The sequence below is a fragment of the Epinephelus moara genome, chromosome 4, assembly GCF_006386435.1.
Source record: "Epinephelus moara isolate mb chromosome 4, YSFRI_EMoa_1.0, whole genome shotgun sequence".
Lineage (NCBI taxonomy): Eukaryota > Metazoa > Chordata > Actinopteri > Perciformes > Serranidae > Epinephelus > Epinephelus moara.
In genome coordinates this window covers 30,956,796-30,983,974 of record NC_065509.1, presented here as the reverse complement: position 1 = coordinate 30,983,974, position 27,179 = coordinate 30,956,796, and the positions used below count along the sequence as shown (strand labels likewise).

Below are 27,179 nucleotides of genomic sequence, written 5' to 3'. Positions count from 1 at the left end.
GAGTGAAGACAGTATCTTAGTTGGTTTTGCTTTTCATGTGCTTATTGTTAGAACATAATTACAATTTTTTGATGGCCCCCAAACATTTTGAAAATGCCCCCATTTTTTAGACTGTGGGGGCCAAAATTGCCCCCAAAATATTTTGTTAATTTCATACCCTGGTAGCTACTGAATGCTTGGATACAAGCAATTATATCAACAGTTAAGGCACAGATATTTGCTCCACATTTGCAAGGCGCTTATATTAGTCAGTGCCTTCCCTTTCCCTCTGTCCTTTAGCCACATTGCGTGTGCACTGCACCTTCACAAGACCTTGTTGGATAAAGCCACAGCCAGGGCTCAGTACTTGGAAATCAGCTTTTTGTTTGGCAAACCATGGCAGGCAAACTTGAATCAGACTGTGCCACGAGAAGCCTGAGCCATCCAGTCCGTCTCCAGGAATATAAAGAGTGGATTTATTTCCTAACACTCCAATATGACCAAGAGTATTACGGGGCAGCGTAGGGTCTGCATGGTTTTATTCCTTTTCCGCATTTTCATGCAAAAAAATGCTGCTTTTCACCACAAAGCTTGTCCTGTTTTCATGGTTTATAGATGACAAGTAATGCTTCAGTTTATGTATTTGGCCATGAGCAAAAGATGTTTATCACGCAGATTGTTTTCTGGACTGGGTTAGACTTTCCTGAATAGTGCAAACCGTGTATTAAGTCCTTTCTCTGTGATAGTGAATGGGTAATCCATTATAGGTAGTTATTGCATTACGCAGTGGCTTCGAACATCATATTGGTCTATTACTTCGCCAATGCCTAAGCATGAGAAGAGAAAGCCATTCACTTGGATTCCTTGAAGGAAACTCATTTGGTATGGGTCACCTCATATGACCGAAATCTTTGCTAAAAGCAAACAGAGAAAATAGAGTCATTCGGATGATTCTGTTTTTTTGTTATTTATTGTGTGTGTCGGCATAAGTGTTTGTGCTTGTCTGGCAAGAAATTAACTTTGTCACAGTGGCCCTAGACAATAGCAGGCAGGAATTGCTGAGCCTGATGTTGCACTCAGGGAACAGTAAAGTCATTTCGCTCCAGCAGACCACTTAATAGCTTTGGCTGATGCAGAGTTTGGAAATCCATCAGTCAATTGGGCCAGACAGAGATGAGCAGTCTTATGAGTGTCAGTGTGCTTAGTATGGGAGGAAACAGGTAGCAGGACAATGGAGCTACTCCCATCATGGGCTCGAGTCATATAGATCTAATGGCTTTGTCAAACTCCACAATATCAGCCCATAATGGTTTGATCCGGCATTGCTTTGGGCATCACAAACAGGTGTGTTCGGACTGACAATAGGCTGCTTAATTCTGTGTAGTGTGCCATGGTATAACACAGCCAGTGAGGCATCTCTGACACCACACAGAGCTGTGACGTTCGTACTTCAGTCTGTTTTTGTTCAGTTTGTCAGCTTTAGCCACAGGTTCTGTTACAGCCATGATGAGTTCAGTGGCTTGAAGACTAATCAGAGCGCTGTATACTGTAGATGTTAATTTGTCTTTAGCAGTTCATTAGCATGTCTGAATCACACGCTGCTTCTATGGAAAGTATTACATTTAGGTCTCAAGTCTCTGTGGAGAAGAGCAAATCTGTTCAGGGTTGTGATTCAGAGTCTTTACTTTTAGATACCAGAGACATGACAGCAATGGCCATTTGTTCGGAGTTAAAAAACAAAACAAAACATGTACTGACAAACAACCTGTTGTGCTTGTTTGTAAGATTTTCCTCTCCAGCAAAACAGTAATGCTCATACATCCAAAGTACAGCACAGTGACCTGTGTTACATTCACATATGAGTGTTGTTACAACATTACACCTTTGCTTTCCTAACTTTGACTTTGAAAGTAAGGGGAGTACTGCTGCGTATGTGAAAAAGGTTGTATAGAGTAGGGTTGAGCGATAATACGGTAATAAGGTATCCCACGGTATCTAAAAATGGCAACGGTATGAGTTTTATTACTATCATTAAAAAAATCTGCCGCCCATATAGGCCTACAGTGGCCTGATATAATATTAAATATAATTTATTTAATGTCTAAATAATGACTGTTTGTCCAGCACTTGTGTGGTTGAGTTTTCAATCTAATACTGTTACAATTTAAAACTAATAATAGGCTATAATGTTTCTCATAACTGTTGTCGGGAGATGACATTTGATAAAGTTTTTGGATGTGACATCGTCACGTGACAGCTCAGACGTGAAGGATGGAAAGCAGCATATCAAGCAAGTTGGTCCCCAAAAACCCCACAACTTCACAACTTCTGCAAGCAGCAGCAGCAGCAGCAGCAGGTCAAACTACATTTAGCCATAACTTTATCCGTTTTTCACAATTCAGTAGTTTGTCATATGCGCTTGGAACATCTCCAGGACAAAACCTGCATTTGCTTACACAGTTTTCGCTGGAAATGCAGTAATGCCTTGCTTAAAAACAACCGCTATTGTTTGTTGGTCTTGAACAGCGGTTTACAGTGGTCTGTCGATTGGAAGGTGTCATGCCATCCACTATCCCCGCTACGCCCCAATGACAGTGTCAGCTTATACACACGTAATCAGAACTATATCACTTTAGAAATAGTGATACCTATAAAATGTACAAATGTAACGTATCCATGGTTTGCAGAAACGTACAATGCCATCTTGTTGGTGAAGATTCTTAGTCATCCAGATTATGGTAATCTTAAATGCTGTAACGTAGGCAGTTCGAGGTACTTGAGTTTCTTTAAGACGTTTCACCTCCCATCCAAGAGGCTTCTTCAGCTCTAACGGACTGGTGCAGAGTTGCAGCTTTAAACCCTGTGTGGGTGTGAACCCTTACTGAGTTGTTGAGGTCACATGTGACCTCTGGGTTTCAGGGTCTTTAAGGTCACATGTCAAAATGATTCACCTTTGACTTTGCACACGTTCGTTAGAACTGGAGAAGCCTCTTGAATGAGAAGTGAAACGTCTTCAAGAAACTCAAGCAAGTCCAGCTGCCTATGATATAGTACTTAAGAGTGCAATGCCATCATTTTATTCTGGTGACAGGGCTCCTGCTTGAAATGACATTAGCCACTACTAGCATAACACACCCGAATCTCGAGCTGAACTGTCCGAGGTAGAGGTGTACTGTAGGTAACGCAGGTGCCCAAGTTTGACAAGGATGACGAATAAGTGGAATCAAAAAGACGATATCTCTCTGGTTCATTGATTTTGATCCTTTTGTGAGTCTGACAATGGGGTGCAGTGTAGTGCTAAATCTGTGGAGTGGCTTTGTATGTCTGCATCCCCCTTTGGACACTGATTTAATGATGAGCTGCCAGTTTCCAAAGCTTATTTCCAGACCTTACAGTACAAGCAGTGCCCGGCGAGGACACCTCTCTGAATAAATCTGTAGGCACATGGGGTACCTCAGCTCTGAACTTGACTCTCAGTAAACGATGGCTTTAGTAAATGAGGAAATTTTAGTTGAAACAAGTTTAACCATCTATAATTAAAATCCAACCTCATACGTATGTAATTTCCTCCATCTTGTCATCTTGTGGACAGGAGGGCAGACAACCTGGCCCATTGTGTCAGTCTGTAAGGATTGCTTGTCAGTCTACGAGGCACCCAGCTAACCTCAGTGTCAGCACTCTGATCTGACTGGTTAGGATTGCGGGCACATTGCCACCAATGAAGAAAATGACCTTAGGTAGCTTAATCAGCCGTGGTGATGGTGCTTGGCAATATGAGGGAATTGGTATTCAGTGTGTCCCACGATTAATTATTTATACTTTGCTTCAAGGTAGATAGCGGTAGATTTGGTGGAGAGAGTGCAGCAGAGTAAATGGTGGAGAACGGGACTCGACTTTTATTGCCACGGCAGCAGCTTTAAGCGAATCATCTCGCAATTTAGCGGCGTGGTTGTGTGTCGCTTCTGTTCTCATTTATTCTCATTGCGACTGATCTCATCAGAATTCAGGTGTCAGACTACATTGTAGTCATTTGAAATATGTTTACGTAAGCAGTAATATTGAGGGCTGAGTATTAAAGATTCAATAGATGCAAAGTATGTGGAGCCTACTGGAATAACGTGACCATCTTTATGTGTTGCAAATGTTATGCCTGGTATTGAAAATGTGAAATGAGGGTTAACTTAAAACCTGAGTTAATATCTAATTTTATTGAAATGAAGTGTAATTATTATTGATGCCTGCTGTGATCCTCATGTGATTTTCAATTATTTACAAGTTCTAGTTCTTAAAATGTTTGGACTTGCTGCTGTTGTCTGTGTTTGATACTGTAGATGTATTGTTGTTGGGTTTGGTGTTGTTTTCCACTATATTGTGAGATTTTATAGACTTAATGATTAATCGAGTAATCAAAACAATAATCAGGAGATGAATGTAGATTAAGTGGAAACTGCTCGCAATGATCTTGATTACAGTGATCAACCGCTTACTTAAAAGCTCCTATCCAAAGTGTGGAGCTGATCTTCTTTCAGGCGCTGTTTGTGTATGGGCCTGTTGTCCATGGGGCAGATGTAAAGCTCTGGCAGCTCTGCACTTAAATGATCAACTTCCTCTCCATGTTTACCACAAACTGATATTTAACGGAAGAAGGGTAAGATATCTGTCAGTTGTGATCAGTTGCTCCTCGTCACATGACGTGCGGGGCATGCTGCTGTGCTCGAACAGTTGAACTCAGTTTATCTCAGGGCCTGAAAAACAGGGGCTCAGGAACGCATGTGTATCACTCTGGAGTATGCCTGCCATGCATCTGCATTGAAAACAATCTATCAGAGGGCACAAAAAACACATGTGTGCGGCCCTATAGTCTCCTCGAAGCTTATGACAAACTGCCATAATGCACCATCAAAACTTGGTGTTCCTCAGACTGTCTATAGTCTGCTTAAACAACAAGAAACTGTCATTGCTACTAGTGATGAAGACAGAAACAAATGTGCATGGGAAAGCACCTGTGGTTGAAGCCACCCTAGTCAAGTGGACTGACATTGGTAGCAAAGCTGTCCGTTTCATTACTTTATATTAATGTAATAAATATACAAATGTCAATTAGATGGTAAAGTGCATGAGAAATATGTGTAACAATAATTATCTGCTTATGGTCATCAATTTTTCCCCATAATCACTATTAAAAGGTTTCCACTGAAACTATAAACTGCAGCCGCAGTGAATTTCGTGTAATGGCATGCAGCCTTCTTTAAAAAGCCGTCCAGATTGTCCTGCATCCTAAAAGCCTAACTGTGTCTGGACTTAATTGTGCCAGTATGCTGCACTGTTTCTCTTTACTTCTGAGCAGCCCATACCTCTTATCATAGGCAGCTCCGCTGTTGAGACAATGTAATTAGCAGTTAAGAGAGGAGCATGCATTGAGGAGCAGAACAGACTCATCTGTTTTTCAATCACAGGCTGTGCACTCTGATCAGGGCCTGGAGAAAGCACAATAGACCAGCTGGCTAAAGATGCCTCCCCATATCTTGTACTGGGCGGACGGATAGTATGATTTCATTATCACTATGAGTGGCAGCCAAATTTATAATCTTTTTAACTGTGGATCCTTGAAACATAAAATACACCTAAGCACCAATCAACAAAGGACTTTGAATCTTCTTTCATCTCTTATTTCACTCTTTATGTTTTTATGCACAGAATAAAAAGATGTGGAACAGTGCACACCCGGTCCATGTGCTGGCGCAGGCAGAAACAGAAGCTGTTAAAAGTGAGACAGCTGCACACTCAGCTTTAATTGCATGACAAGTAATTTAGGACACAGACGATTATACCTATTTTAGCTTACTTAAATGTTAATTAAGCAGAATGTGGAAGAGCTAACAGAATGGGAAAATTGTAGAAAGGTTCAGTACCATGATATGTTTTGTACAGTTCAGAGTGAATTCTGCTGCCTGTGGTCATTGATTCACAACATCCCACACACACACACACACACACACAGCATTTGTTGTAATACAAGACAACACCCTCCTCAAGTCAATGAGTCTTTTGGTTGCTTACAACCATTGAGCATCCTTCACTACAAAGCGCCAGCTTATTTGGAATTATCAAAGGTTTCCAGTTTCTGAGATCAACTCAGTTTCCTATCATAATTTGGAAAGGGTTGTCTGACTGTTTTGAATAGAGTGGAGTTTATACTTCTGTGTTAAATCAGTGCTGTACCTACGGCATAGGCTTCCCATATATATGCACCCCACACTATGGGCTACACCCTAGCCTGACGTGCACCTCGCCAGAAATGTAACTACACATCGTGGCTTTGCAGACCTGCTGTTTATTTTTGTAAACTGAAAATCAGTTCCGTCAGTTGAAACAAAGCCTTTATTTACAGTTATTTCACTGATAGGAAACAACAAATAGCGAAGACTTTTTTGTTATTTATCCTGCCTTCATATAAGTAAAGTAAAACTCCGCTAGCTGCCAGGCTAATTTATGTAATGTAGAATGTCATGGGCTTATGCTAATAATGTTAGCATATTGTACATATGCGGAAAACATGTATAAGACAATTGACCCCTCTCTAAGCCCTGCCCCTTTATGATGGTCCAACAAGCTGTCAGAGCTAGAATGGTGACCACACTGTAACTATTTGCATTCCCTGATATTATCACACCTTTGGAAAAACAAAAAATTAATTCCAGAGAGAAGCAGACAGAGGGGTCTACAGTCTGTGTTTGAAGGATATTTCCAGGATGTCAAACTGACTCAGCAGCAACAACAGGTTAAAAAGACAAAGATAGTTAGAGGCTAAAGCCGAACTATAGGCTACAGATCACAGTGTAAAAGTGAACCACCACATCACTGCTGATCGCCACACAAGACAATGAATATAAAGGGAAACTTTGCTGATATTGAACCAGCTGTGTGGCTCTGTGTAGCTAGTTAACCCTACACTTTTCAGGGTTTGAATTTGGTTTTGGAACAGGGAAGAAACGTCTATCTGTTTCCAACCTCTCCAGGTAACGAGTATCATTAATACACGACGTGCCCCAGGCACAACATTTAGCTCCAAATCCACAAAACTAGCCCGAAAATGAAGGACATCTTAAACGATTGCATTAGAGTCAATGGAGCACAGCTGTGTTGTTGTCGGACCCTGGTCTGAGCTGGCCTGATGCTACGTTATGATTGGCCAGTCTGCGTCCGGGGACGAAACTTAGCGAATGGTCAATTGTTTTGTCGATTAACATTGTAATGGAGATGAATTCTGTAATGTTAGTTTTGTTCAGTGTTGCTGTTGTTCCTGGCTTCATATGTATCAAGGAAAACTCCGCTAGCCACTAGGCTAAACTTATGGTATGTAATAAGCTTATGCTAATAACATTAGCCTGTTGTATTTGCGGGGGAAATGTGTCCAGCACAAAGTGTCATGTCTGTGAACCTTGCCAGTTATAATGGAGCTGGAGACTTGACTGCACTCCACAGAAACCCCACTGCCACCTAACGCTTTGGAGGTAATTGCAGAGCGACGCAGACACACCACCACAAGTATGAATGCTCACAATGGCATCTACACAGAGCCTACACACAACCACAGTATAAATCAGCCTTAACATTCTCTCCAGATGAGCTATCATTGAATTTCTCTGCTGACTCCTCTTCGTGAGTTTTTCCTACTTGATGTGAGTTAAATATTTAAGTACCTTTGTCGTAGGTCTAACTGACACATCAGAGTTAAAGACCGGGGTGTGTGCCTGTAGTAGCAGTATTGGCCTCCCTGTCTCATCCTTCCCCCTCTACACACATCCTTTAGCCTGCCCTCCTACCTTCCTTCCCTGATTTAAGTGCTTGTGACAGGGAGAGCTGAGCCCCATCTACCCTTTCACATGCAAGACTGCTTTTTTAAACCTATATTTACCAAGGGTTGGTTGGTTCAACACCTCTGCTCTTTTCCAGCTACACATTCACTCAGTTGCATATATTTAAACTGGGAATGTGTGATGTATTTTAATAAAGGCTATTGTACACTGTAATCAAACTTATAAGGATATTGCCTCCATTAAAGGCCACAGTTTTAAGGATGCGTTATAAAAGCCTTGACTTTTACTGGATGGGACTGAAGATAATTAGGGACCCTCAGCACAACACTGCATTGTTCTTCTTTATTGCCATGTCTAGTAATCAGTCATTTACTCTTAATATTCTCATTAAGTTCCCTCTTTGTCATACTTTGCCTAATTAACATAATAAAGTAATGGCATGCACTCGGGCTTTTTATAAAAACATTTTCTCAGAGGGGAAGCTAATCTGCACAGTAATACTTCAGCCACCAAAAAACTCTGCCTCGTCCTCTCCAGCCGACATTAAATCCTGTTTAGTGCTCCTATTTTTGAGTGATTCTTTTTTTGTTTGTTTGCTTTTTTGGCACCACAGTATGATATCCTGGGCTGGAGCTCACCGTTTCTGTGAGCAACAGGGAGAAAATAATTTCCCCGACCTCCTCATTGGCCATGAATGCAAAGACAGCACGTGTCTACGGCTGTTAAACAACACACACTGGCTCCGGGCCCACTCGTAAATTACGAAGCGAAAGCCTCTCCCAGGGCTGCCTTCAGTGAAACAGTTCAGTCAGTGAGGTTGTTTCCCATAACCAGCACTGCGGCTGTCAGTTAACACAGTTTTGTGGCTCAGAGACCAGGACTGTGTTTACAAATTATAAAAAGCGGCTTGGCTAGGGTCATTAGTTTCTTTATTGTCTGTATTTTGTAGAATGGTTTTCCCCACTGTACGCTTGTCTGAGAGACTTCAGGGGGTATCTCAGACCACAGTGCTATCTAGGCATCAGGATACTAATGGCTCAGTGTTGGTGTTTTAACAGATTGTAGTATTTAGAGCTGCAGCAGTTTGTTTATTCACTGATAAGCTAAAGCTACAGTCTGCAACTTTTATAAGAATAACTTTTTGTCAGATTTGCTGAAACTTTCACTGTGTCGACACAGTGGTACATAAGACAGATAATCTGTGGGAAAAAAATCCTGTCCCTCTGCCTCCTCATAGTGCTTCTAATGGCATTTGCTAGAATCCACTGCCACGAGCCAAAATGAAGCTCCGCTGAAGCAAAATGTTTTCATTTAACAGCTAAACAGTACACTGAAACATGTCTATGAAAACATTTGAGGTGAGAAATAGGCAATGCATGGACAGACTCTTGATTCACATTTGATCAGCGCTACCTAGTTAGACAGTTTTACTAGGGCTGGCCTCTAATAGTCGACCAAACGTTCATCGACCAGAAAGGTCATTAGTCCGCAAGATTTCACTGGTCGCTTAGTTGTAGAAAAAAAAAAAAACCAACCAAACAAACAAACAAACGTGAAACTCTGTTAGGAGCTGCACCTTGTCAAGATAAATCAAAACCTATATGACTGGACCGTGTGGGAATTTAATTTGAAAGGACAGATATCTTTCCCTTCTTCTGTAAATATTCATTCTGATAAATACGGAAAGGTTGATCATGTTAGTGCAGGGCTACCCAGAGCTTTACATCTGTCCCACAGACGGTAGACCTACACACTTCTAAACAGCGCCTGGAAGAAGATCAGCTCTGCACTCAGGATTTCAGGTAAACAGGCTATACGATGCGCTCTTGAAAGCTGGCACAAAGAACCACAAGTGTAGCACCCAGCGCCTGACCTCGCCTTTTTACGGCGGTTAAAAACATAGCATGCGTATGGTCCCTAATTTCCAGGGCTGGTACCTGTGGTTATTCCACAGGCTAGTTAATAACATGTCGGGCAGAAAATCCAAAGTGTGGGATCATTTTGAGAAGGTGAAGGACGAACCCAAGGTGATATGTAAACTCATCTTCATTGGTCGACTACAAACATGACGTATCATCTGAAACATGGAAGTAGCTACATGCCCATTAGCCCACAGCGTCATTAACAGGCGGCTCGCTCAGTGTGTGACGTGCACTTGTAGATAAAATATAGGCCTATATTAATGAAGGTTCATTAGTACAGTTTTGTATTTCTCTGTAATGTAGCACAGTGTTAACAATGTTACTGATACTATTCTTTCTCACACCTTCAACTCAAACCATTGTGTTGCCCTGCCCAAATTATATGACTTAATAATTAAATTAACATTGTAAACATGCAGGTGACTAGTTGACTAATGGCCGTAAATGACGACTGTTGATCAACTAGAAAAATTCTTAGTCGGGGGCAGCCCTACTTTTACTGCAGTTCATGAGCAGTGATTGACAGCTGCTTTAGACACTCCTCTTGTCTTGTCTTGTCTTTGTTAAGCCGAGGTAGATTCTAAACAAATGCCATTAGAAGCACTACAAGGAGGAAGAAGATGATTCTTTTTTCACATATTGCCTGTCTCGTGATATTGTCTGGATATTATGGAGCCCTTGAAGTCTCAAAAGGTGATATTTTTGTTTTTATCCTGTGTGCCCAAGTTATTATCTTGTGGGGACAAGATAATTATAACTTGTTGTGCGAACACAATAAAAAATATTACCTTTCGGGACTTAGTGGCTCTGAAGGAAAAAGTGACAGAACAAATATGACAAAAAGTTATTTTTTATAAAAGTTAAGAATTACAGCTCTAATAAACAGAAAAATAATCAGCAGCTATTTTGATAATCAGACATTGAAGCCGTTTTTAAGCAAACATACCAAGCATTTGATGGTTTCAGCTTCTCAAATATGAGAATTTGCTGCTTTTCCTGATCTTACATTGCAGTAAATGTATTCTCTTTAGGTTTTGGACCGTTGGACAGATTAATCAAGACATTAGACGACATCCCCTTGGACCATACAATAAATCGAGAATGAAAATAATTGTCAGTAGCATCCCTAATTGTATCTGTGTTTTTTGTGTGCTTAAATGGAAAATACTTGAGGATAACGAGTACTCTGGGACGGCCTCTTATTCGCCAAGGGTTTCCAAATGGCTTTAGTAGCTTGTATACACAGTGAAGTTTGTTCACTTTGCATTGTGTAACTCTTGCTGTAGGTCTTATGTAAACATCTCTATAAACCTAACATGCAATTTCGTATGTTATTTGAGAATGCACACATTTTATTGCTCTCCTCACAGTTAGAGGCTTGTTTCCTGTCTCTGGGTGAAAGTAGTACTGTGTTGGTCCTCCGGCTATGTCTGTTAACATTGTGGAAAATTGTTTTCTTGGTCAACATCAGAGTTTTTAGCCCGAGCCACGTCTAAACGATGGAAGAAGCACTTGTACCCAGTTTCTTCTTCTTTGATCGTTGTGTGGTTGAGAACAGTGGACACGCCTGCTCTGCTGTCTCTGTCCTCTGTCTGCCCTCTTTTTTAAAAACATTTTCACATTTTTTGTGATGTGTGCAGAGCTAAACCTATATCGTAACATCAACACAACCACAAGAGCAACTCATCAGTCGGGAGAAATGCATTACGGATGATTTATAGCACACATACTTCTTCTGTTGCACGGCTATTATGACTCACAGTTGAATGGAGTGAATGTCAGTAGCTTTTTAAATTGTTTATACAAACTGTTTCTGGATCAGTTCACTTTCTGAATGAAATGATTTGAACATTTATGACAAAAAAGATCTACAACCATATCTTGAAGAAATGCACCCACAGGGCACAGATGACTGCTTTAGTGTTTCTGTGTATTTGTGGGAGTTTTTTTTAGATTTATTTATAACTGTTTTTACATCGTGGCTTCACATATTGCAGCGTAGTGGTGCTGCCATCTCTCCAACATGTTTCCCTTTGTGTAGGAAGGCTTGACAGACTTTCATCTCTTCAGCATGTCAGCGGGGGCTCATTAACAAACAAATACTGTACCACATGATTGTGTGCTTGTAGTGGCGTGGGAACAGTTGGGGCTGTATTTTCAGCGTATACAATGTGTACTATACACAGTTAAAAAGTGAATTATTTTCTTTGTAGAGTACACACGGATTTGCAAATTGTGATTGTCGGAAGGATGACAGAAATAACCACATCAGTACAAACATGACAGTGCTTCTATCCAGTGAGGCGTTTTCATTCCCACAACCCACATGTGACATCTGACAACTGCAGAGGCTTTTCTTGTCATTACTCGTATATGAGTCCTACCAACGGTATGAAACCAGAGTACTAAGTAAAACTGTATAAATCCATAATAAGTGACAGCTGAATGTTAAAACATGTCGAACATGCATGTATCTACATACACTTTGCTCCCATCTTCTTCTTTTATATCTTGCCTTTGACAACTGTAGATATCAGAAAGATCAAATTGCCCTCTAGAGTTTGTTTTGTGATGCCAAGGAACTGTGGGAAAATTAGACTTGAACTTCCTGTCCTCACCAGCTCAGACCGATTATTTACGTACATTTTCCCTGCTTATATAAAGGCATTGTATGTAGCACACCATAAATCCATGGACAGATTTTATGACCTTTACTTCCTTATCTGTTAATGTAATTACAAAAGGTTTATGATCGAGTATTTCTTCCACTAACTTTGTGACCAAAACATTTAAAATAATACAATATATTATAACGGTACCTTGACCTGTGTTTCACACAAATGTCTTTTGTGCTCTTTGTTGCAGCGAGTTTATTACCTCTCGGTGTAAAAAAACAAACACAAATCATTTTAAAAAGCTCTGCCTCCAGATTACCAGCACAATAATAGTTTTATGGTTTTACATTTCTGTTTGTATCCTTGAATATGATAAAGCAAACACGAGTGGGTACATTTTTATATAGACTGGAGATCCGTGTGCAGTTTCTCTCAGAAGATAAAGCTTTAGTTAAGTAAACAATTAATGCACATGTGCTGCAGCAGAGTTTCAGCCATATTCCCAGGCATACTTTAAGAGACATTACATTAAATCGGTACACTGCAGAATTATGATACATAGGAGGGAGCAGATGCATTCATTTATTTTATTAGTAACCTTTCTTTCTTTCTTTTCCTCTGAGTTATACACAACAGAAGTACAGTATATAACTACTGAACAGTGTTTTACCATTAATGCAGCAGCCCTCTGCTTGCAGCAGCAAAATGAGCTGTGGGCTCAGTATCTTAAAGAGGACCTAATACGCTCATTTTCAGCTTCATACTTGTATTTTGGGTTTCTCTCTTAGTCGGCGTCTTCGGATCTTTTGTACCTCTTGGTCTCTGCACCGTCATTGCAGCCAGGGGGAATGACTGTAATGGAGTATAGCAGCACTTTCTACCATAAACAATCACCAATATATGCGTTGAAACACAACTGGACATGTTCCAGCAGCAATATGATCCAAAATCTGGGAGAAATAACAACATTGACTGCTAAGATCACAGGTTTTCCTGACGTTAGCATGCAGCTACATGTAGCCATGTAGGCTACATAATGTCAACGCTTGCAGTAGTGCCTGGAGCAGATGTTCATATAAAGAAATCTGGTCTGATCTGATCACGTCTTTTCGACTCGGCACCTGGTAATATGGATGTGCGTGTGTCTACCTCTCCTTCATATAAAGAAATCTGTCATCAGCTGACGTCAGCTGGTGGTCTGAAGCCAGAGGCGTCTGCTGTTAGGGATTACTTTTGCATAAGTTTACCTCATTTCAGTCAGGAACACTTAAGTTTAAGAAAGTTTTGTTTCCATTTGCAGTATTGTATTTGGCATTATGGCTCTGTTCAGGGCCCTCTCTGTTTTTCCTCGGCCCTTTGCAGAAAGCCCCTTCCACGTGCCTACGTAGAAAGCCTAAGGTGGAGAGAGCATATTCTCTGCCCTTCCACGTGCAAATGAGGAAAGCCTGAGGCAAAGAGAGCACACCTCCCTGCCCTTCCATGCGCCTACATGGTAAGCCTAATGGCCGGGCTCCACCGGCTGCAAACGTAAGCGTCATGTCAGCGTAGTGTCGCGGCGTATTCATTTGGGCTCCACTGACTGCGTACGGAAGCGACACGTAGAGAAGCTAGCGGGGTTGTTTACCGTTTGCCTAGCCGAGAGGCTGCATGTAGGCTGCATGAAATGTTAAAGCATTTTCCACCTAAGTTATTACATATATTTGAGTTATTTACAAGTTTACTGTACTGTTTGTCATCTACTTGCTTTCAAATGTCCGCCACGGACATTTACACAATGTCACGGATAAATATGGGTAAATGCATGAAAAAAAATCATCACATATCACCTCTGATAATGGTTTATTCATTTAAAAACACATTGTGCTCGTTTAGCACACTATTTCATGTAGTTTTTATCTGCTGGAGGGTCGCGTAGGGGAGCGTAGCGCAACAAAAATAGAAGAGCCGCCTAAAATAGAGAGTTGTCGCGCGGCAGACAGGGGTTGTTGCGCAGCTCCCGTTGCCGGTGGAGCCGCTGTAATTGATTAACAGGGGGGCGAGCTGCTACGGGACTCGCGCTGCAGACGTGTCGCGCCGCTGACATGCCCAGTGGACCCCGGCCGTAAGGCAGGGAGAGCAGCAGCAAAGACCCCCCGGGAACGGAACAGAGCAGCATCAGTGACAAACAGAAATGACATTGATAAGTCAGACACAGCATGAAAAGGAGGAGCTGGGGTGGAGGCGGGTTGCAAAGCAGCTTGCAGAGGAAGCAGCAACACTAGGCAGGCCAGAGCAGTTTGAATAGGGCGCTCTGGATGAGATTCGCTAATTGGTTGCATAGAAAGGAATCATGTGATCTATCAGCTGACTCCCTTCCATCAATCAGCTGCTAGCCACAGGACTAGCCGCCTTCATATTGAAAACCATGTGCAGACAACTCCCACTCTGAATTTAACATAGAGCCCCTTTAACGATAGTCATTACTGAAAAAAACACAACGTGTATCATGCATTCACGTCGACAAGCAATGGAATACTTAACAGTGCTCACACCAGCTTACATTGTTGTTCCCAAGAAACCAAGGTATTTTCACCAGTAGCCTTAAATAATAAAATCTGAAGTTGAAATGACAAGTTAAATGGGTACCTCACGACCTGATGTCAACAATCCAGATGATTATTATTTGTTGGCAGAAATTTTATTAGTATTCAGTGCTGGTTGCCATAGTGAAAGAGCAAAACATTGCAGTGGCAGTGGTTGTTTGGGTGTGCTTTTGTTTTGTTTTTTACCCTTCTTCATGTTGTGGACATATTTTTATGATTTCCAGACAAATGTAAAAGCCTGCAAGCCCTCTTTTTCTTGCCCCTGTGTGGGAGATGAGGTGCTTTATCACAGAGATAAGCACGCAGGCTGAGGGACAGCTACAGGAAAGAAAAGGTACACGAGAGCTGCTTGTGAAGTACCGATCGGTTCTTGTGAAGTTCGTATGATTAATCCAACACTGCGAATTGTTGCAGAGGGCGATTTGGTTTGTGCCTTCCCAGGCTGCTGTTTCCCTGCTGCGGAGACAAAAGATGAATGGACCCATCGGGGCTATTATGGGGTATCTCCCTTCTCCATCACTATAGGGCCCAGTTGACTCTGATAATCCTCTCCTCACTGAGGGGATCCTCTAATCCATGCTCGACACAGGTGTCTGGCCTTGTGCATTCGTCAAGATGACTAATGTTCTGAACTGTGTGCGAAAATACATATGAAAGTAAACACATACTTACGCAAGGCTAAACACATGTGACATTGTCTGAATGATGAATATCTGCGGGAGGGGATGCACAGGAGACAACTAATGGCATTTTGAAGCAGTAAAGCTGACATTGTTGTCCATTTGCTGTATTGATTTACCAGTTAAACACAAGCAGTCAATAACAATCGTGCATACAATGCTGCTGTGATGTTTGTTTTGACTGATAGGAAATTAGGCCAAACAGCCATCAGCCCGTACATCATTTTAAGCAAATTGTGCTGTAAAAGCTACCTCGCTGATAGCTTGTACCCTCAACCTCATTTTGACAAACAATTCAAGTTTCATTTCTGCTACAAAGAAAATCAATTGTTTTCTTTTAATGGTGTCTCTGGTCTCAGCAAGTGCGTCTGCAAAAGAGTGTTTAGAATACTGTCTCCCCAACTTTTGTTTTTACTCTGACGCCTTCATATTGCTAAGCATGCTGGATCTAAATCACAATTTCATACTGATTTCAAAGACCAGTGTGGAACTTCTCTCTTACCGGCTTCTCTACTTCATTCATAATCATTAGTGTACACATTTCCTCAACTTAGCAACTCAGGCTTTTTCCCCGCTATAGAAAAGTGCTTTAGAGCTAAGTGTGTGGAAATGAAAAATGTTGGTAATAATAAATATGAAAGGGAATGTGGGTGCCTTAAGAGTGATGAATGCCATTTGTTTGTGTTGGTGTGCCCACAAAAGGCTTAAAAAAACAAAACAAAACGGATTTTCTCCACACCTCCCCTCATCATTTTATTTTCCCAAATTAAAATAACTGTCATTATTCTTCTGAAATTTACGGTAATGCCCTTCTGATGGTGAATAAGTAGCCTATTTTTTTCCTCCCTCACAGCAGGAGTGTGGGGATTTTCTCATTGGGGTTGATTTTGCTTTGTGGTCGTCATTACCGTGGTGAATGGGCTGCTCACATTTTCAGCAGCTTCACTGGCGCTTAGTATAACAGCACCTATAGGTCCAAATGTCCATCACTGCAAGGGCACACTTCAAATCAGTCATTCTGATCTTCTGCTTAAAGACAATACAGGCTTTTTTTAAGCCTTTTGTAACAATACAGTAGGTCTGATTGTTTTACCATTTTGGCTGGCTGCCATACATCATCTCATCTTTAAGTTAAGCTAACACAGTACTGTGTTGTCCTGTATCGTATGCTTCTAGGTCTTTTCTTACATACTAAACATTTAAGTTGTGTTTATAGATAAAGACAGATTTAAGTTGATGTATGATGTATCTCAGTTGTGGTTTTTGGTTTTGTTGGTTAAAGGAATGCTTCAACCTCCAGAATGAGCATTTGTATATCAATACCTCATCCCGTCCTACGTTGAATTTATGCAGAAAAAATAGTTTTTCTTACTTCCTAAATAGACAGTCTTTTCCATTGTGTCCAATGTTCTTACCTACACTCTCTTCAAAGCCAGACTCCATTGACAAAAACAAGTAATTTTACCTCGCTGAACACTGAAACTGCTGGTCGACCACTGCCTCCATCAGTTAGATCAGTTCTCGGGACATGTACAGTCCAATTCGATCGCAGGTGGGAGGGACCAGTTAAACCATTGCACAATATCCTATAAATAACAAACACCTCCCAATTTTTCCCTTTTTTGTTTAAAGAAGTATATTTTAAGAACGCTAAACCATTCACAAACCGGATTACAGATAGCTTTTGATGTCTTCAGAGGAATAAATGCAACTTCAGAAGTATTTCTCAGTCGACTACTCACTGTCAGTACATGTGCATTTTTCCATACATTTCCACTCCTGTGTGGTAATCCTGACATCATCACACCAAACTAAGGTGAAAGAAAAGAACTGTTTTCTGGTCGGGGTGGAAGAACCTTTGAAGCTACTCAGTGTTTAACTTGCTCCTGAAACCTGGCACCTCTTAGCCTTCACAAGTGCATCCCTAAAGAAGTGTAAGGTCATCCAATGGGCCGGCTTGGACCCTTTGTCGGGCCGGTTATGGCCCCCGGGCTGTATGTTTGACACCCCAGAGTTGGAATTTTTGAGTTGTTGTCGACACTCACCCTTTAAAACACCAAAGTCACATGAAAACACAAACTAACTAAGTGATTGAAGTAGTGGTAGACCAGCATCTCCCAAGTACAGCGAGGTTAAATTGTTATTGTCAATGGAGTCTGGTTTTAAAGAGAGCATTTTGCTTTCTGGCCAGTTCTCTGTCAGAAAGCTCTGTCTGTTTGGGAGGTACTGAGCACTGAACTGGATAAATGAGACTTAGATTATACTGCACGAGTTGTGTGAGAGTTTGCCAACAGATGTTTAAATATCTTTGCGGCTGTTAAATGTGGACCCCATTACTTCAATTTATCAAGAATTTTATGTGTTTTTGGACACTGGGTTTTCTTCATATATTCAATGTAACACAGGGTAATTCATTGATATATAAATGGTCATTTGGGCGCTGAAGTATTCCTTTAAATACCAGCAATTTCTTTCATTAAATTACAGAATAAGTGTCATTGCTTTCATAGCTGTTTTGGATTTATGCATCATTTGGAAAACAATAGACACAGGCCTGTTAATATTTAAAATGGGATCAGATGTGTGAACAGGGCGGTCTAGTCATGGGAACAGGGATGTTTCTTTTTACATTTTGTGTAGTCATTCTTTGAAACTCCACATGCTTTAGCCCCTATCTGAACACAAACCAGTGTTTAACTCATGTTTCTCTTGTTCCCATTCTCTGAGCATTATTTAATTCCAGTCTGCATTGTTTTCTATATTGAAACCATGTGGGAAAAAAGGGGAAACAATGGTGCAATTCATTTATAAACATCGCCTCCCTGTATCCTGTGTTCCCGGGGTTATTCTAATGTTATTGGATTTTCTCTACTGAGTCATATTAGGGGGTCATTTGAGGTCAGCAGTGTTGGTGATGCCTTTGTAATGGATTTGATTATGTTACAGACAAATACAGGTGAAAGAGAATCAGCATTACAGCCTGTAGAAAGTTTGGACTTTGGCAACACCGCTTCTGTTTTGTTCTGTTGTCTATATTCACCTCATCAGACACAGTAACTGTAAGAAACAGTTTTGTCGTTGTGTTGCAGCAGAACCCAGGGTTGCTGTGGCTCAGTGGGCCAAGAAAGTGGTGTGTCTTTGAGCCTGAGTTATGTCGCAGAAGTATGCTAATCTGAATGCTAATCTGATGCTGATAGAGGCGCAAACTATTGAGTTTATCACTGCGACTGTTGTATTTTAAAACTTAAAATGAGAATTGGCAAATGGATAAAACACAACAATAGATATAAACGCCCTGTTTCTAATCAATTATGTTCATATATTACATAAGTCCTTTCTGGAGAAAACAGAATACCACCCAGATTGTGTTTTTATCAGCATAGTGGCATATCCGTCTGCTGAATGCATCTGTAAAATCTTCCCTGAATATCTTAGTCATCAATTAAAGAAGTTTATACAATACAGTACACGTCCATAGCTGTCCAAGGTCTGGCTGTTCAAGGTCTTACTGTACGCTGCAAGCTACCATTGTGTAGGTTTTAAAGGAGCAGGTTGTAGAGACGTATACATGTGTAGATGCTCTCAAAGATGCCATCAAGATGTTATTGTGTGTGCCAAAACCTTATTGTGCCTGTCATACACAGTCTGTGTCAGCATAAATGTACCTAGGCGTCAGGCAGTGATAGGTGATAAGACTCTTATCACTGCTTGACATGTAAGGAAGAAAATAACAGAACTGATGCAGTAAAGCCGAGATGTGAGATATGTTGGTCGATGGGTTCTACTTTATGTGACATGTACAGTGTGAGTGTGTGTGAGTGTGTTATGGGATATGTAATGTATTGGGGCTGCATTTATTTCATTATCCAGGACATATAGTTTCAGAAAATGATGAAATCATTTCCTCACCATTCCCCAGGGCCCGAGGTGATGTGTTCCAGTTGCTCGTTTGTGCAGACAGCAGTTCAGACCCCCAGAATATTACATGTACAATGATACATCATAGATAACCTCACTACTGAGAAGCCGAAGCCACAGAATATGTGGTATTTTTCCTTGATATATGACGTAAACAATGATCAAAATTGCCCTCAAGTAATTTTCCTACTTTTTGTTAGTTATCTATTTGTGAGCTGGTTGTTTCAGCTCTATTGGTACAGGTCCACAAGATCCGTTATCTCCACACTTCCCTTTCATTGTCTTTGTAAGCAGGCGTGCAATGCATTCTGGTAGCCTTGTGTTGCATTTCCAAAGATGGGGCATCACGTTGGTGACTCCTTATTCGCATGCACTTGAAACTATGCTACTTAACCTCAATACCTCAAATCAGGGGTGTCCAGCGCAACATGCAACGTCTGGAAACTCCCAAAACTCCTGAACTAACAGTTATCGATCTAAAATGAAGATGGATTCAGCAACTGCATGGCTTATGTCTTGCCTAAATGTTTTCAGGAATAGATTTCGGTAAACTGTTCGTAACATATGAGAAAGTTTCCAAACGAGGCACCCATGTTGGTCTTGTTTAAAATCCGTGAAGAGACCAAGCAGAGAGCCCATGAGAGAAAGTGTTTGCAGTGCAATAATAAAGATCCGCTTTCTAATTCAGTCCATGGCAGACAACAGTAGGATCCTGTATTTAAACACCGCTACTATCCCTCCAATTCTTGATATAAAGCCGGGAAAATGTTCCAGTGTGTATTGGTTTCCTGTTTCACAGAAGGAGAGCACCTGTCAACCATCTATCGCAGTCCTGCCTGGTGGCCCATCAGGCGTCCAATTCTTGGAAGCGGCACCACCCAACGTGTCCAAAGAGGCCCCTGTAGACACATAGCATATTGCATGATATATATGTGTTGTCTGTTGTTAGTAAAAGTGAATTAAAAGTCCAAGTCAGAAGCAAAAGTATTAATAGTCGACTAAAAGCACACTTAGTCAAGCCCCTGATGCAAAGGTAAAACCCCAAGAATGCAGAATAAAAGTCCTGCTCGTGCGCTCTCTCAGTAGGAATTCAGGAGCTGCAGTCAGCAGAGAGGAGTGAGTTTCGGGGATCACTGTGACCTTCTCAGTGGCCTGAGAGTGTGTTGGCATGGCATGACTGATGCAGATTATCATAGCTGGAGAAAGCCAATTACTCTGGTCATCACGGCACCCTCAGGGCCCTTCTCAGTGGAATGAAATGCATTACAGAATTCTCTGTGCATCCTTCTGGCAGCGTTTTGTATTTCCTCTATGCTGATCCACCCAGTTTGAGTGTTAATAGCGCAGTCAATGGGACACTCCCGCGCCTCAGAGCCCTCTTTGGCTCGGATGAGCTTCTGCTCCACAAAGCAGGGAGGTCGTGCCTCTCGGAGAAGCGGATGAATTACATTCTCCTCTGTTTGTCTTCTCTCTATTCAAGACAAAGCCCTTTTATTTCGGCCCTTCTTCACCGCTCTCAGTCAGCGTCCTTGAACGACTACATAATGAAAAAGTCGCTTCGCAGAGTTGTGGTGTAAGAGACTGTATGGCATTTTAATGTAACTGAACAAACAGCGACTGATCAGACCTTTGTTATCCTTGGTTTTGTTTTCCAAAACAGATTCGCTACAAGACCAGAGAAGCTGAGATCACACACGACGACGCTGCATCTCTAGCATGTACAAAGACTACAGATCAAGCCGAGTCACTGGTAAGAGGCCTGACTTCACCTTCTAAAGGTCTTATTTTGTATCTGCCTCAAAGGATCTTTGTCTTTTTAGTTGCCGTCACCTCTGAACCTGCCTCCCTCTTCCCTAGTCTGAATTGTTCTCCTTTATTCATGTGTATTTTTGCCGTGTTCACTTTGGTTTCTTTTTGTGCAGACATCAAACTCTGCCACATCCTCTCAGTCATTACAGTGTCAAGGCTTCTGATTCAAATCGTTAATCTCATTCAGGCTCACACATATGATTCATACAGGACTCTGACATAGCGAGCGGCGACACACAAATCACATAAAGGCTGTTTCTTGTTTGTGCGAATGTCATTTCAAATATGTTTTTATCCAAAAGACAGTGGGGGTGCTCATGTGAGTGGGGAGCTCCAGTCAAGATTTGTGAACTTGCATTGTTATTCACGACACACCCACATTGGGGAAGCCACACCTGAGCAGACGGCACTTTAAGTGGGATTCTGGCACAGCGGATCTCGTTAGCACCTGTGTGAAATTGTGAGAAAACACATGTGCTGTGTAGTTTTTGGCCACTGAGTGCACCAACTAGATGCTTTAGTCTTGTTATGCCATTTAATACTGAAGGTACTGCGCAGTCTGATGGCTGTCCAAAAAAAGCCAGGCAGCCAGAGATAGTTTCAATGCCCCAAATACTTTTTTATTTAGTGAAAAAATGAAAAACTCCCTTTGAACAGCAGGAGGTATTTACCCTACTTAGGCTTATGTTTGCTTACGATAACATGAGATAAAACTTTATTCATCCCAAACAAATTTTTGTGCCAAGCAGCATGACTGACACCATGATTATTGGCAGTGGTTCTGTGGCTCAGTCTAACTGGTGCATTTTCTGTATACAAGCCATGGAAACCAGAGAGGTGTCATAAACCAGTATGTCCTGTGTAATTAATGGATGCAAATCATGGGTCAGGAAACCAAATCACTCACATGATCGTGCATTCATTCATTGAGCTTTTCTTTCCTTTTGCAACACAGAAACACATTTTTAAGGTGTTTTGCATCTCTGGCAATTGATTCCTGTTTTTTTTTTTTAGATAACATATATACTGCTATTATATTGGCTATGCACACGGCACTGCTCTAATGAAGGCAGCGTCGGTCGGCTCGAGGTCAGTCGGTGGGTCCACCACTTTGGTCCAGACTGACATATCTCAAGAACTACTGGACGGATTTGCATGAAGCTTTGTGCTGACATGCAAAGTACCCACATAATAAATTCCTCTGACTTTGGTGATTGCATGACTGCTCCTTTAGCCACTATGAGGTTGACACAGGTCAAGCAGGTTGAAATGGTTTTAAATGGAATGTCTTGACTGTCAGATAGATTGCCATAATTACCGAACCAGTACAGTCACCAAATCCAAAATGTTATTTGTCCGCTACTTTAGTTTATGATCAAATACCTGCAAAACTGTTGACATTCCCATCAGCCCCAGGTGTGCTTCATGTTTTGCGCTAATAAGCTCATTAGTATGGTAACACAGTAATGTGCGTTATTTGTGCTTAGCATGAGCACGTTAGCATAGTAGTGTTAGCATGTGGCTTTAAGCAGTGCTATTTAAAAGCAGCTAGCATGTCTGTAGCTGTAACTCATTTCATAGTAAATTTCAGTTTCATTGTGCGTTGTTTGCCACGCAGTGTTCAGGGGGGAGCAAGGAATGATCAACTGCTCCCGACTGGCTGACGGACGTTTGAATGAATTTTTGACATATCTGAAATCTTGGTCATGGCAAATAGAGTGTCTAAAAGGGTCATGATGACAACACACGTCATGTGGACCAATAATAGGGAGGTATGGTTTGTTGAGCTGTGCCCACAGCATACTGTTGGGCAGCTGTGGCTCAGAGGTAGAGCGGGTCGTCCACTAATCGGAAGATCGGCAGTTTGATCTCCAGCTCCTCCACTCCACATGTCGGAAGTATCCTTGGGCAAGATACTGAACCCCAAATGGCTCCCGGTGGCTGTTCCATCAGAGGGTGAGTGTGTGTGAGAGCGTGTGAATGGTCACTGAGTAGTAGGTGGCACCTTGTGTGGTAGCCTCGGCCACCAGTGTTTGAATGAGTGAATGCGACATGTAGTGTAAAAGTGTTTGAATGGTCGTAAGACAAGAAAGGCACTATACAAGTACAGTCCATTTTACCATTTACGATACGTGTCTCTTTGATATTTATCCTATTGTTTATCCGATGACCGATATGAACGTGGGAAACATTGACAATCACGCATTATTTGTGAACTGTACTGGTGTACCGTTACAGATCTTTGCAAGCAAACAAACATCTTCCTGCCTCAGAGCACATACATAGTGGGCTTTGGCTTTGCATCACAGGCAATTTACTTATATAATAGGAGTTGTAATTAAACAACAACATATATAAAATGGGCCTGAATCATACTGTGTATGCCCAGCTTTCCTCTTGTCATCATATCTGCAGTTGGACTGTTATTTTGCCTCATTTTGCCTTTTTACTGCCACTGCATGTAACTAACACGATAAGTGCACAATACTGAAAAACGGGATAATAGTACTCATTAAACAGATAATTAGCTGTTACATAATCATGTTCAGAGAAACTGCAGTACATAGGTTATTCAATATTCATTACATTGGGCATGACATTAATGTGTCTCTGAGAGCTGTTATTGTATTTTCAAAAACAATGGGATCCAACAGTACATTGTTGGAGAATAGAAATTGAACCGAGTAAGAAACTGACAGATTGCTTAAGAGAGAGGAAGGAGAAGGGGAATGAAAAGCGCCTCTCTTGCTGGGCTTTGGCCGATGAGTGTGTCCTTTCCCATTACTCTCACACAGCGCAATATGCAGGTCAGTCAGGTGATAATGAATGCTCTGTCTGATACTTGCACTTTCTCCCTCCCTCCTGCTTGTCTGGTCTGCTCTCTCTGTTGTATCCTCTCTCTTCCTTCACCCTTTTACACTGCAGCATTTTCTACAATATGTAGTGTATTTGCCTCTAGTGGGTTTAATTATCTAGCAATCTCCTCTCTCCTCCGTTCAGTAATGTTGGGCAGTTAAAGGGTGAGTGTGTGTGCCTTTGTAAGACAATGAAGATGGCAAGTTTTCCGTCTCTGTCTTCATTAATTAAACACCAACTTAAGGCCAGAGTCTATTCACTTTGAAACCTAATTTTGTCAGGTTTACATGAACACAAATAAGGACACCTTTGCTGAAAGATCATTTGCTTTAGTCTCCACAGTGCACACAAGATTGGATGAACTAATCAAATTCTGTGCACACCAACCCCCACTGCACGACCGCCTGCAACAAGAAGGGATGTGATAATGCATTCAGCCAACGTTTTGCTAAAAAACGTGGAGCTGGGTTCAAGGTTTGATATGGTGACATTTCTAGTAAACTGTTTTTTCCCCCTCTAATGTTAAGAATGAAACATTTTTGCTATATGTAGCATCGAATAGCTGATGACAGTCCATCAAAACTAGATAATGGTTTCTGTCATGTTAAGAGACGGACAGTGGCAGTATGTACAAAGAGTCTTTTGATCACATATGATTGAAAAACACTACTTGACTGGAGAGAATTTAAGCTTTTATCCGTAAAAACATGAATATCAAATTTGCTTCCATGTTTTTACAGATGATAATTTGAAGAAAATGTCAGCAGCTCGTCAACAGGAAGTCATGACGAAGCTTTTTTGTGCATAAATACAGTTATTTTCCAGTATGTGGGGATTTGCACATGACTGTTGTGTGACAAATGGGGCAAATTGTTTGATGGAGGCTTCTCTGCTTTCCAGAAACAACAAAAAATCTGCTGTCTCAGAAGACAATAGAATATTCCACAGTGACTATTTTGGCATCTTCTTTGACCCACATTTAAAAACATTTCATCTGGTATTCAAAATGACTGCATATTTCACTATTACAGTCATCAGAAGAAAGATGACCAATGCTATGACTAATACTTTGGAGGAAAACAAAACTTATTTGACATTTACAAGTTTCCGTGCAGGGCTGTCTTCTTCTTAGGATTTACAGCTGTTTTTATATGTGCAGGTATAGGTCAGCATGTAATTTAGAAGATGAATGGATAGGTGTGTGGAAAAATAAATGGTCTGTTCTCGTGGAGCATGTGTGAGAGTTTTTTCTCAGGGGGAATCAAATTTCCAAAGTCTCATAATCCCACATTCTTCAGCTTTTTTATGTTATTTTGCCGGCCTCTTGGTGGGAGCTGAAAGTGTGGCTACAAGACTGTCTTTGTGTTAACTCGGGGGCAGCAAAGTTTGATGCCTGTGTAAGAGTGATGGCACGCTCGGTGCCAGGAATCACAACCAGCTTGCTGCGCAACACAGCTGCCAAAATGCGGCACGGTGCCCACTCGCTCTCATAAACTGCTTTTGCTTGTATCACAGGAGTTGCAGCGTTTTAATGCAGTGTGGTAACGGTGGCGATGCACGAGTGGTGTTTGAGTCAAGTGATTCTCTGGCTGTGAATTATGGCGGGGCATCGAGTGCTGTTCACAACATTTCAGCAGTGCAGGGGGGTTAACAGTTGTTTTGCACTCTGTTTGAGACCCCTTTCCATCAATATTCATGCTGAGGGAAAATTCTCCAGGTATGGGCCTGGCCTCTTTTTGGATTTAGCCTAATCCAGTTTCCAGAACAGATGTTGCCGTCACAGAGGCACTGACAGTAACTCCCTCCTCTTACATGAAATCTACGGCAAACATGGTTCTGCATCTCAAAACATATTGGCTCCGGTTACTTTTTATGGCGTCTTGTCACTCCTCCGCAACTCATTAAATTCATCCGAGTAGGAATGCACCAGTACGTGAACTGGGAAACTGTGAAGCTCACCTAATGAGGTGTGACTTAAGCGGGGGAGTCACCTCAACCTTTCCTGTCCAGATGATCATCTGCTAACCATCAGTCAGGGGGCAGGGATGTGAGGTAAGGAGGAGAAGAAGGGATGGGTAATTAGAAAGGGAAGGATTAAGGAAGATAGAGGTCAAAGATAACTAGCAAGAACCCAAAAGACATAGATGTTCCTCGTCCTCAGGGCACATTTCTGTGCTGGCACTCCTCCGCCATAGAGGGCAGTGGAGTTAATGACATTTTTCACTCGTGCCTGTGCTTCAAACACACCGTTCATTGATCCCAAAATGGAAGTCACCAAATACCACGGCAGTCACTTTAAACTGACAGGCTTTCCGCTGAGCAGAACCTTTTTAAATATCACCCCCTCTCCCTCTCTGAAGGCCTCGAGGAGCAGCTACCTGAACCCTTTTGTTTGATTGGAAAGGGCATATTGATACAGTGTGGTGCACTCTTACCAAGTGAAAACAGGACTGTGTGATTTGGCAAATTGCTCAATAGAGGCAGACAAACGGTGCCAACATCTCACAGGACAAATAGTCACAAATGTTTAGTGAAAAGGGAAATATTGACTGAAACGAGCGTTGGTTGCGAAGACGGCCTATGCCTCTCAGAGCCCTTGTTAAAATTTTACTACTATGGTTGTCGATGAGGCCCAGCTCCCATTTAATATGCAGTAATTGAATTTGAATAATTAATTATATGAGGGATTTCCTTGTTAAATAAACAAATGCATCCAACAGGAGATAGATCTAACTAGGTTGAGCATTCTATACAATTCTGTTTTAATGTATGAAACTCAGATTAGCTGGACGGCATGGGCTTTTGATTTATGGATCGCGTCCGCCTCAGTGAAGTCCTCTCACATGCTTTTTTTGTGCTAAAGAAATGGTGAAATCTTTCAGCCAGAATTACTTATTTCACCTCGCTTTTAAGTCAGGCAGTTTATTTGACTAAAGAGGGCTGTAATGTCACCAAACACACACGTTCTCACATGAAGCCATAAAAGCAAACCAAGGCT

The 27,179-nt window shown here is 41.5% G+C and overlaps 1 protein-coding gene across 7 annotated transcripts in view; it reads left to right on the top strand.

Annotated features, from left to right (window-relative positions):
* Positions 1-27,179, top strand: part of LOC126388710 (ecto-NOX disulfide-thiol exchanger 2-like) — a 271,116-nt gene that overhangs the window by 42,093 nt on the left and 201,844 nt on the right. For 2 of the 7 annotated variants that reach the window (XM_050041960.1, XM_050041959.1), the window contains exon 3: positions 21,177-21,266. The exons of 4 other annotated variants lie outside the window; for them this stretch is intronic. In XM_050041960.1, the coding sequence (XP_049897917.1) occupies positions 21,233-21,266 (34 nt within the window). In that variant the 5' untranslated portion in view covers positions 21,177-21,232. Of the gene's footprint in view, positions 1-7,406; positions 7,494-21,176; positions 21,267-27,179 lie in introns of those variants that run through there. One more of the 7 variants, XM_050041961.1, reaches the window with a different exon arrangement.